Genomic DNA, 12,348 nt, shown 5'->3' with positions numbered 1-12,348 from the left:
CTGTAGTCCCAGCTACTCGGGAGGCTGAGGCAGGAGAATGGCATGAACCCGGGAGGCGGAGCTTGCAGTGAGCTAGGATCACACTACTGCACTCCAGTCGGAGCGATAGAGTGAGACTCCGTCTCAAAAAAAAAAAAAAAAAAAAGTTTTTTTCTACGTATAGGATCTCACTATTTGCCCAGGCTGGTCTCAAACTTCTGAATTCAAGTAATCCTCCCACCTTGGCATCCCAAAGACCTGAGATTACAGGCTTGAGCCACCACACCCAGCCTGTAACTATTCTTTACTCATGGTTTTGTGAATGTACAAGTGACTGTCAAAGAGATTCTGCCATCTTAGGGTTTGCTCTTTAAACAGGGATGAGATTTCCTCTGGGGAATAGTGGAAATGAATTGGAGAATGGGTTTGCTGGAAACAGTAACCTAATGAATGGCACCCTTTTTTGGCCCTTGAGATGGAGGGAACAATAGATACCTTTTTTATCTCTCTGATCAGAGACTCAGATTACTCAGTAATTATCTTGAGACTCCTTTTGGACAAGAAACTTTCTAGTTCTTAATTTCTAGTTTTTTCCTCAGTTAATGTTTCTAGAAATAGAAAAAGCATTCATAGTGCCAGATGTGGTGGCTCACGCCCATAATCCCAACACTTTGGGAGGCCGAGGCAGGCCGATCACTTGAGGTCAGGAGTTCGAGACCAGCCTGGCCAACGTGGTGAAATCCCATCTCTGGTAAAAATACCAAAAATAGCTGGGCGTGGTGGTGAGTGCCTGTAATCCCAGCTACTCGGGAGGCTGAGGCAGGAGAATCACTTGAACCTGAGAAGCAGAGGTTGCAGTGAGCCAACGTCGCGCCACTGCACTCTAGCCTGGGCAACAGAATGACACTCCATCTCAAAAGAAAAGAAAAAGAAAAAGCATTCATAAATAAATAGGACTTTTAATCCTCTGATTACATGTTGATCTAATAGAACTACAAGTTTCTTCTGAACACCACATTGGTCACATGTGTTCCTCCTAAGTCATTAGTCTTTTTTTTGGCTTACATTGGTTGTTTACTACCCTGGATCCATTTTTCTTTTGGAAAAGATTTGGCCTTTTCTTTATAAGTTGTCTTGATAATACTTAATCCTAACTACCAACAGGTTGTTAGCTCCTTCATTAAAACAGCCCAGCAAGAGCTCCTCTTGATTCTACTGAAAGGTTTTCTCTTCACAATTGAACAAATTATAAAGAGTAACAAGGGGACAGGGGGTGAAGGACTCAGTTGTGAAAGTGTTGACTGTGATAGATTCTAAATGGATTGTTGAGCTCTTTCAAGCATTAAGACTAATGGTGTGAATACTAGTTCTTTCCTTAGAAAGCTCAGCTGTTTGCACTCAGACAGATTTTTACCTTTAATCTGGCTTAATATTGTTTAGAAGATTTGTCTTGGCCCTCCTGCCAGGAGGCCAAGATGGCTCAAGGTGGCCACTGCTTCCTCTGGAAAACTGCTGGGGAGTTGAGATGGGGGTTCAATCAGTTCTCTCTTGTGACCCAAATCAGGGAGAAGGTAGCCTCCTTGCTGAGACTACCTTTAGAATATATTATTCTAGAGTATCATTTTCTCATTGTTTTTCTCCATCTCTGTGCTGCTTTTGCTCAGAGGGCTCTGGGGAATCTGGCTTTCCTATAGATCCTTCCTGGTGTCTATTACTGGATGAGGTGCAGTGATACTACATTTTCCCTTAATTAGTGGTCTCAGAATCTCATCAGATTTGTAGTAGATTTTTGAAGGAGAGAGTCTCCAATCTTCTGTGTACTATCAACCTAATATGTGTAATTATCTCCTTTACTTTTTTTTTTTTTTTTTTTTTTGAGACGGAGTCACTCTGTCGCCCAGGCTGGAGTGCAGTGGTACCATGTCGGCTCACTGCAACCTCCATCTCCTGGGTTCAAGCAATTCTACTGCCTCAGCCTTCCGAATAGCTGGGATTACAGGCACCCGCCACAACACCCAGCTAATTTTTATATTTTTAGTAGAGACGGGGTTTCACCATGTTGGCTAGGCTGGTCTCGAACTCCTGACCTCAGGTGATCCGCCTGCCTCGCCTCCCAAAGTGCTGGAATTACAGACGTGAGCCACTGCGCCCGGCACTTTTTTTTTTTTTTTAGGAGAAAGAGTTTTGCTGTGTTGCCAGGCTGGCTGTGGTGGTGTACTCCTGGGCTAAGCAATTCTCCCGCCTCAGCCTCCTGAGTAGCTGGGACCACAGGCATGAACCACTGTGCCTGGCAGTCACCCCCACCTTGATGTGGGGATCCCAGTAGTGTCTCTTACAAAAGGCTGCTGGGAGATGCATACAGCTGACACGTGTGTGTGTGTGTGTGTGTGTGTGTATTTATTTTTTATTTTTTTGAGATGGAGTCTTGCTCTATCACCCAGGCTGGAGTGCAGTGGCACGATCTCGGCTCACTGCAACCTCCGCCTCCCGGGTTCAAGCGATTCTCCTGCCTCAGCCTCCTGATTTCCCAAGTAGCTGGGATTACAGGCACCCGCCACTACGCCCAGCTAATTTTTGTATTTTTATTAGAGATGGGGTTTCACCATGTTGGCCACGACTTAGCTGGTCTCAAACTCCTGACGTCAAGTGATCTGCCCTCCTCGGCCTCCTAAAGTGCTGGGATTATAGGCGCGAGACACTGTGCCTGGCCTATCCTATATGTATTGATGTACTCTTGGCTGTTGCCATTAAAAGAATAGATTTACACCTCACCACTGTCCATTTTATAAAGTGGTAGGCATATCTCCCTTCACATTGTTTGTTCTCACCAGAACTCAGCTTTGCTGGGATATTCTGAGTTGGTCATTAGCAGACTTGTAATCATCAGGAAATTCTTGGCTTCAGTAGAGGGTTATGTTGTTATCTGTAGGTGAGCACTACCTAGTGTGTTAATTCTGAGGCTTCACTGTGGCTGTTAGTGCTGTTGAAATCAAGAGATCAGTGTTAAACTTTCTTGACCTTTCTAATGAAACAGCAAAATTTTATTTTAAATCCACAGATTAAAGACATACCATTTAAAAATCAGCATTTGTTGAGTGGCTACCCAGTGTCCGGTCCATTTCTGGGCTTTGTGGATCTGTGAGTCAACCCTGACCCCTGTTCTTAGTGTAAAGGGCCCATCTGTAGTGAAAAAAGGTGGCAGCTGTTGGACATGGTCAGAATTCCTCTGAGTTTCCTAGGTGGCATAGTATCTTTGCTAGGACTTGGTGGTCATGCATAATCAGACATGTAGAAGTCAGAACAGAAAGCATGGTGTAAGGCTGATTGGGCCCCACTGGGTATGAGAAGAAAGAAAAGCTTCCAGCAAGGAGTTCATCTAAAACAGTATCACTTCATGGGTTGGTTTTTGTTTGTTTGTTTTGTTTTTTGAGACAGAGTCTTGCTCTGCTGTCACCCAGGCTGGAGTGCAGTGGCGCGATCTCAGCTCACTGCAACCTCCACCTCCTGGGTTCAAGCGATTCTCCTGCCTCAACTTCCCGAGTAGCTGGGACTACAGGCGCCTACCACCACACCCAGCTAATTTTTGTATTTTTAGTAGCGACGGGATGTCACCATATTAACCAAACAGGTCTTAATCGCCTGGTCTTGTGATCCACCCGCCTTGGCCTCTCAAAGTGCTGGGATTACAGGTGTGAGCCACTGCGCCTGGCCCCACTTCATGTTTTTTAAAACTATTTGAGGGGTAAACTGACCTAGGTTGGAAACAGAGCAGGTCAAAACTCCCGTGCTGCAGGAGGATCACTTGAGGCCAGGAGTTTGAGACCTGCCTGAGCAACATAATGAGACCCTCTCTCAACAACAACAACAAATCAACTGGGAGTGGTGGTGTGGGCTTGTAGTTTTAGTGTCTTGGGAGGCTGAGGTGAGAGTATTGCTTGAACCCAGGAGTTCTTGGTTACAGTGAGCTATGATCATGCCACTGCATCCCAACCTGGACAACAAAACAAGACCCTGTCTGTAAAAAACAGAACAAAAAACTGTTGTGCTCATCAGTAGTAGGATCGTGTCTGTGAACAGCCACCGCACTGTAGCCTGCATGACCTCATCTCTATTTAAAAAAATAGATAGGCCGAGCACGGTGGCTCACGCCTGTAATCCCAGCACTTTGGGAGGCCGAGGCTGGTGGATCACGAGGTCAGGAGTTCAAGACCAGCTGGGCCAAGATGGTGAAACCCTGTCTCTACTAAAAATACAAAAATTAGCTGGGCGTGGTGGCGGGCATCTGTAATCCCAGCTGCTTGGGAGGCTGAGGCAGAGAATTGCTTGAACCCGGGAGGCAGAGGTTGCAGTGAGTCAAGATCGTACCATTGCACTCCAGCCAGGGCAACAGAAGGAGACTCCGTCTCAAAAAAAAAAACAAAAAAGAAAAAAGATAAGGCCGGGCTCAGTGGCTCACACCTGTAATCTCAGCACTTTGGGAGGCTGAGGCAGGCAGATTGCTTGCGCTTAGGAGTTCAGGACTGAACTAGACAACATGGAGAAACCATGTCTCTACAAAATATAAAAAAATTAGCTGGACATGGCGTCTTGCACCTGTAGTCCCAGCTACTCAGGAGGCTGAGCTGGGATTATCACTCGAGCCCAGGAAGTGGAGGTTGCAGTGAGCCGAGATCATGCCACTGCATTCCAGCCTGGGAAACATAGTGAGATCCTGTCTCAAAAATAATAATAATAAAATAGGCCGAGCGCGGTGGCTCACACGTGTAATCCCAGCACTTTGGAAGGCCAAGGCAGGTGGATCACGAGGTCAGGAGATCAAGACCATCCTGGTTAACACGGTGAAACCCCGTCTCTACTAAAAATACAAAGAATTAGTCCGGTGTGGTGGTGGGCACCTGTAGTCCCAGCTACTCGGGAGGCGGAGGCAGGAGAATGGCATGAACCCAGGAGGTGGAGCTTGCAGTGAGCCGAGATTGCACCACTGCATTCCAGCCTGGGTAACAGAGCGAGACTCCATCTCAAAGAAAAAATAATAATGATATAATAAAAAATAAATAAAAAAGCTATTTGTATCAAAGGCTGTATTTCAGCAGTTGTTAAAGTTTAAACAAGATGTCTTGTCTCTCTTTTCATTTTGTGATAGTGTCTGTTGGGGACAAATAGCTTTGTTAAGGACACAGAAGAAATATCAGCCGTAATTTGGGAAACCTAGGCCTAAAGTCTACATGGGCCTCTGCAAGAAAATACTGTGGCTGGCCGGCCAGCACTTTGGGAGGCTGAGGCGGGCGGATCACGAGGTCAGGAGATCGAGACCATCCTGGCTAACATGGTGAAACCCCGTCTCTACTAAAAAATACAAAAAAAAAAAAAAAGAAAAGAAAATACAGTGGCAGCATGCACGGGTCAGATGCCACTTACCTTGGAAGGAAAATAGAGATCCCCATCCTGAGTGAAGTAAGCTGTCTTGAGTCCTTGATTTTTCTCCAGATGTACCTGGACTGTAGGACAGGAAGGCACTCACTGATTGCATAGCCTTTGACACTCATTATATGCTGGGATGTGCCCTTGTTTAGTAGGTGTGCACTTGACTCCTTTCAGGAGTGACTTGAGCGCTAGAAGGAGGGATCATGTAGTGTTCACTGTGTGTCTTCCCTCTGCTGCAGTTCTTATCTGTGGCAGGCACATACTACCTTACAGGTCCATGGTAGCTCTTGTTTAAGGACTCAGTCCGGTGAGCAGACAATGTTCTGTGTGTTTTCTTGTCACTCTAGCCGTAAATATGCTCCTACTTTCTCCTTGCTTTAGTAGTACCCTCATGGTGTGTATTGCTCTCTCTGGGAAGCCTTATCTAAGGCTTCCAAACACATCCCAATCTTCTGTGGTCTCACCCAAGTCTTGACACTTAGGGTGTTTTGTAACTAGCTTAACTTCCCAATTACGACTATAACATGTAGATGCTTATTTGCTTCTTTAACCTAACATTAAAATGTGAACTTCTAAGGCGGGTGAAGTGGTGTGTACCTGTAGTGCCCGAGAGGTTGAGGTGGGAGGTTCACCTGAGCCCAGGAGTTCAAAGCTGTAGTGTGCAATGATCATGCCTGTGAATAGCCTTGTATTCCAGCCTAGACAACGTAGCGCAGCTCATTATTTAAAAAAAAAAAAAAAAAAAGTGGCCGGGCGCAATGGGTCACACCTGTAATCCCGGCACTTTGGGAGGCCAAGGCAGGCGGATCACCTGAGGTCAGGAGTTCGAGACCAGCCTGGCCAACATGGTGAAACCCTGTCTCTACTAAAAATACAAAAATTAGCTGGGCGTGGTGGCGCATGCCTGTAATCCCAGCTACTCGGGAGGCTGAGGCAGGAGAATCGCTTGAGCCTGGGAGACAGAGGTTGCAGTAAGCCGAGGTCATGCTACTGCATTCCAGCCTGGGTGACAAAGACTGTCTCAAAAAAAAAAAAAGTATTTCTATGTCAATAAACTTCTAAATCTTTTAAAATAACCACGTAGTAGTCCATTGCATAGATCTGTCATATATTATTTAACTCATTTTTGTTGGATATTTAGGTTATTTCTAATTTTTTACTATTGTAAGTAATCCTGTGGTAAACATATCCTCTGTCATTTCCTCAGGGAGACTTTACAGAAATAGAATTGCCAGCTCAATGCACCTTCTGAGGTTCTTTAGTAGCTATAACCATGTGCTTTAAATGGCCCCTGAGAGCATATAGAGACCAGAAAGGCTGCCCACAAATTTTGAAACTGTCCTTGCAACTAGGACTGATTGGCTGCTGGGAATTCAGTGATTTTAAACAGAGTTTTGGGTTTTTATGTTTTGTTTGTTGTTTTCTGGTGTTTCTGTAGGGTTTATGCAAACCCAGGCCTGGGGGTTTTCTACAAGTAACAGGCCTAACTAGAGATGTGCTTTCTGCGTACAACCTCCTACAGCAGCTTGAGGGAACATATATGACATGAAGGAAACCCCAGCTCTGTTGCTTATGTTATTAATAGATGCTAGGTTGTTATTTACTGTAAAATGAGTGTCTTTAAGTTTCAGATGAAATTAATTTTCTTGAAAGATTTATTAATGAAAACAAAGATTGAAAATCAAGAGATTCATGAAATCACTAAGATTGTAAGAGTCTGAACTTAAAAGACAAAGCAGAGAACCAAGAGGAGGAATTTGGTAATCCAGCCTGGGCTTAGCATAGACATGAATGTATGCAGTTCTCAAAATATGAAACACTTTAAAAGAAAATGCAGTTATAATTCGATTTTTTTTCTTTCTTCTTTCTAGGTATCTCATTCAGTTGCTAAACTTATATTAGTTAATTTCCACTGGCAAGTTTCAGAGATATTGGACAGGTAAGGTGTTTGGGGGAGGAGAGAGAACATTGCCCATAGCTCCCCTCTCCGTGGTGATTATTGTTTACATTTTGGACTATATTCGACTATATTCCAATGTGCATAGTATATTTTTAAAACATTGGATTCTATTTTACATCCTCTTCTCTTAATATGTTGTGAACTTTCCCCATGTCTTCAGTATATTCTTCTACCCCAGTTTTAATACTAGCATAGTATTCTATCATAGATATTCCATACTTTTTCCAAACCTCTGTTGTTGGACAGTGAAGTTAATTCAGATTTTCTTTCCCATTGTTAATTTTTAATCAGTGCCGTTCTAGGCAACACACGCCAACATCTTTTACTTCTTTTGGATACGTCAACTTGAGGATTTATCATAGTACGAGTCATATTTCCTTTAGAAAATGTAGGCTGCTGGCCGTACATGGTGGCTCATGCCTGTAATCTCAGCACTTTGGGAGGCTGAGGCGGGCGGATCACCTGAGGTCAGGAGTTTGAAATCAGCCTGGCCAACATGATGAAACCCCGTCTCTACTAAAAATATGAAAATCAACCTGGCGTGGTGGTGCACTCCTGTAGTCCCAGCTACTCAGAAGGCTGAGGGAAGAGAATCGCTTAAACCCTGGAGGCAGAGGTTGCAGTGAGCCAAGATTGTGCCACTGCACTCCAGCCTGGTGGCAGAGTAAGACTCCGTCTCAAAAAAAAAAAGAAAGAAACTATAGGCTACTTTACCACCCACCACCTCTACCAGCAGCGTATTTGAGTATTTCTTTCCACCTCCTCCAGAACTAGAGATCTTAAGATACAGACCTTAGAGTCTCAAGATGTCTTATAAGTTGTCAGGAAAAGGGGCACCTCCTCCTCTGCATCCTCTGTAGAGATCTCCTATGCTCACCCTTGGAGGCGTGTTCCCCTGTCTAGCACAGTGTTTCTCATCCTCAGCATTATTGACATTTTAGGCTAGATAACTCTTTGTTGTGGGGGCCTGATCTGTGAATTGTAGGATGTCTGGCAGCATCCCTGGGCTTTAACTACTAGAAGCCACACCTCTAAGTCCTTGGCAATCAAAATGTCTCCAAACATTGTCAAATAACTCGTGGGGAGCAAAATTCCCTCTGGTGAGAAGCACTTGTTACCATTCCTACTCTTTCACACTGCAGTGAGTCTTCCTTTCTTGTATGGTATGATTTTTTTTATTTTTATTTTTTTGAGACAAAGTCTCACTCTGTCACCCAGGCTGGAGTGCAGTGGCACAACCTTGGCTCACTGCAACCTCCACCTCCAAGGTTCAAGCAGCCCTCCTGCCCCAGCCTACGAAGTAGCTGGGATTACCAGCACTTGCCACCATGCCTGGTTAATTCTTGTATTTTTAGTAGAATTTATCTACAGAGGAAGGTCATGCCTTTCCTTCTCCAGACTGAACACAACTGGGAAGGACATACCAGCTGGAGCAGCTCAGCACAATCAGGAAAGAGCAGATTCGTTCCTGATTCACAACTGCACTCATCCTGTGTGCTCAAGAACGGAATACATTTAGATGGAATTGCAGATGAACTTCTGCTGCCTTATTATACTACTGCCCAAAACTCTGGAACCACATAGGTTGTGGCAGTAGGATATCTCTCACTGCCCAAACTCTTTCAGCATAACTCAGGAGTGGAGATTTGGATGGCAAAAGATACTTAAAATATTAGTGTGGGAATTAGGAATAAAACGGGCCCCTCAATAAGGATAGTTGAGGGAAGCATTCTGACTAGGTAGAAATCACATAGATGAGACATAATTCTTCCCTGCTCCAATTCCTGGTATCTTGGAAATATGTTGACCTGGGCTTTGTGTGGCACTTTTATTGCCACTTGATAATTCTGTTGTAAATGGAAAATTATTGTAGGTGACTCTTACTGTCATGTAATTTTTCTGGAGTTAAATATAGAAAAGGAATTATTGGCTACAGCGTGTGTGTATTTTTGTCTTTGCTAAATAATTCCAGGTTGTTTTCCAGAGTGATTTACCACTTTACACGCTCAGCAGTGGTATATAGGTGTTCCTGATATTGTAAAACTTAAAGTTTTGCAGTTTGGTGGATGTAAATGGCATCTAATTGTTTCAATGGTCCTGTATTATTAAGGAGGTTGAGAATCTTTTCATGTTTAATGACCATGTGCTGCCTCCTCCTTTGAAATGCCTGTTAAGTCTTCTCCCCATTTTTTATTGAGTTATTTTGTTATTCCAAATGGATCCTTCCCCCTTCTCCCACGTCCAGTTCCTAGAACCAAATGGATTTTTAGGAGTTTTGTTTACTCTGAATACTGATCCTTTGCCAGTTATTTTTTTATTTTTATTTTATTTTTTTTTTGAGACAGAGTCTTGCTCTGTCTCCCAGGCTGGAGTGCAGTGGTGCAGTCTCTGCTCACTGCAACCTCCACCTCCCAGGTTCAAGCGATCCTCCTACTTCAGTCTCCCAAGTAGCTGGGATTACAGGCATGAGCCAACACACCCGGATGGGGTTTCACCATATTGGCCAGGTTGGTCTCAAACTCCTGACCTCAAGTGATCTACTCACCTCGGCCTCCCAAAGTGCTGAGATTACAGGCGTGAGCCGCTGCGCCCAGCCATATATATAGAATTTTTTTTTTTTTGAGACAGAATCTTGCTCTGTCTTGCAGGCTGGAGTGCAATGGCACCATCTCGGCTCACTGCAACCTCTGCCTCCTGGGTTCAAATGATTCTCTTGCCTCGGCCTCCCAAGTAGCTGGGACTTCAGGCACGTGCCACCATGCCCAGCTAATTTTTGTGTTTTTCGTAGAGATGGGTTTCACCATCTTGGCCAGGCTGGTCTCAAACTCCTGACCTCAAGTGATCTGCCTGCCTCGGCCTCCCAAAGTGCTGGGATTACAGGCGTGAGCCACTGCGCCCGGCCTAGAAGTTTATATATTGAATTATCTTCCAGCTTTTGGCTTGGCTTTTGACTTTGGTGTCTTCTGATGAATTGAGGTTCTTAGATGTAGCATGATTTATCAGGCTTTATATTTTTTATTATTCCTTTATATTTTGCATTTTGTGTCTTGAGAAAAAAAAGTCTTTGTACTGAGATAAAAGGAAGCTTGGTTCTGTGAGAAAGTAGAGACAAAGATGCTCTAAACATCTTTGTCTGTGCTGTTATTGTTCAGGGGTAAAAATGTCTTTAGCTTCTGATTGCCTTCATTTCTGCTTTTTGTTTTATAGATACAAGTCCAATTCTGCTCAACTGCTTGTTGAGGCTCGAGTTCAGCCTAATCCATCAAAACATGTGAGTGTCTATTACTTGAATGAGGCTTCTCCTAATTGCATGTGGTTCTTGCTTTGGCTTGCAGTGTCCTTAAGAGCTGTCTCTACTTGGCCGGGTGCGGTATGGCTCACGCCTGTAATCCCAGCACTTCGGGAGGCTGAGGCGGGCGGATCAAGAGGTCAGGAGATCGAGACCATCCTGGCTAACATAGTGAAACACTGTCTTTACTAAAAATACAAAAAAAAAAAAAATTAGCCGGGCATGGTGGCGGGCACCTGTAGTCCCAGCTACTACGGAGGCTGAGGCAGGAGAATGGTGTGAACCCGGGAGGTGGAGCTTGCAGTGAGCCGAGATCATGCCACTGCACTCCAACCTGGGCGACAGGTTTGAGACTCTGTCTCAAAAAAAAAAAAAAAACAACTGTCTTTGCTTTGTTTATAGTTCAATATGCCCACCATATTTGTTCCAGTATTGACTTAAATCTTCTGTTATGGTTTGAAAAGTTTCCTTATAGATGGGGACTGAATCATTGCCTGTCCTTGGGCCCTCTCCAGCCCCACCTTCCTCTCTGCACTTTCAGCCTGCACTCCATTCCTTCTGGGTGCTTTGGTGTGTCTGAGATTACTGCCTACGTCTTCTTTTATGTTTGTGCCTTCCCTTTCTAGAATGTCCAGACTCTGGCTCCACCTTTGCTTATAGGGAGGGAATTCACCTTTAAAGACCCCAGTCCGGCCAGGCACGGTGGCTCACGCCTATAATCCCAGCACTTTGGGGGGCCGAGGCGGGCGGATTACTTGAGGTGAGGAGTTTGAGACCAGCCTGGCCAACATGGTGAAACCCCATCTCTACTAAAAATACAAAAATTAGCCAGGCCTGGTGGCGCATGCCTGTAATCCTAGCTACTTGGGAGGCTGAGACAGGAGAATTGGTTGAACCCAGGAGGTGGAGGTTGCAGTGAGCCAAGATCGCACCACTGCATGCACTCCAGCCTGGGCGACAGAGACTCCATCAAAAGAAAAAAAGAAATCTAAGCCACCTCTATGACGAAGCCTGTTTCCTGGATCATTCTGCTGGAAACTCACCTAATTATATCTATAAACTTTTACATGTGTGTTATAGTGATTAACTCATATCATTTTACCACCCCTACCATAGAAGCTGTATTTTAACAATGCATAGCAATTTCCTGTGTATCTAGGAGCTAAACGAACATATGTCAAATATTTTTTGAATGAGGGCCATGCTAAAAGAGATATTGGAAGGCAGAATTGGGGCTCAGATCACCACATAATTTCTGCAGCCTCTTAAGACATAGGTTTCCAGAAGCAAAATGGATAAACATGAGAATCTAGTTCTTTTCCTCAACTTGTTTTTTTTATATTCCCAGTAAACTAAAAAGAACCTAATGTTCTTGTAAGTGGACTTTTCCATTGGTTTGTGGTTTTAGCCAGTGGTCCCCAGATTGTCTTTCTCTGCTAGTTTGTGTAGCATGATGTGGATTCTGGAGTTCATGCTGTACAGTTATTTGCACACATTCTAGAAGAGTTTCTTCCCGTAGTTGGTGTCTCCACATCCCCCCCCCCCCCAGTATTAATTACATGTGACATCTGGTGTATTAAGGATGAGTTGTAACTTGGTAAAGGCTGTAGTATTTTGTGGTTTGGGCACATCAATATAGTGAAACCACTGTCCTTGACAAGTAAAACTGCAGTGTTGGCTGTTAGAAGATTTATAA

At 44.3% G+C, this 12,348-nt stretch overlaps 1 protein-coding gene across 8 annotated transcripts in view; it reads left to right on the top strand.

The window, feature by feature from the left end:
- ARIH2 (ariadne RBR E3 ubiquitin protein ligase 2) overlaps positions 1-12,348 on the top strand; it is a 64,452-nt gene that overhangs the window by 35,758 nt on the left and 16,346 nt on the right. For all 8 annotated transcript variants that reach the window (XM_063661151.1, XM_054481729.1, XM_063661149.1 and 5 more), the window contains 2 exons: positions 7,275-7,342; positions 10,571-10,634. In XM_063661151.1, the coding sequence (XP_063517221.1) occupies positions 7,275-7,342; positions 10,571-10,634 (132 nt within the window). The remainder of the gene's footprint in view (positions 1-7,274; positions 7,343-10,570; positions 10,635-12,348) is intronic.

This window comes from Pongo pygmaeus, chromosome 2 (genome assembly GCF_028885625.2).
Source record: "Pongo pygmaeus isolate AG05252 chromosome 2, NHGRI_mPonPyg2-v2.0_pri, whole genome shotgun sequence".
In the NCBI taxonomy this organism is placed as follows: Eukaryota; Metazoa; Chordata; class Mammalia; order Primates; family Hominidae; genus Pongo; species Pongo pygmaeus.
Note: the sequence above shows the minus strand (reverse complement) of the source record. Positions and strands in the feature narration are given on the sequence as shown.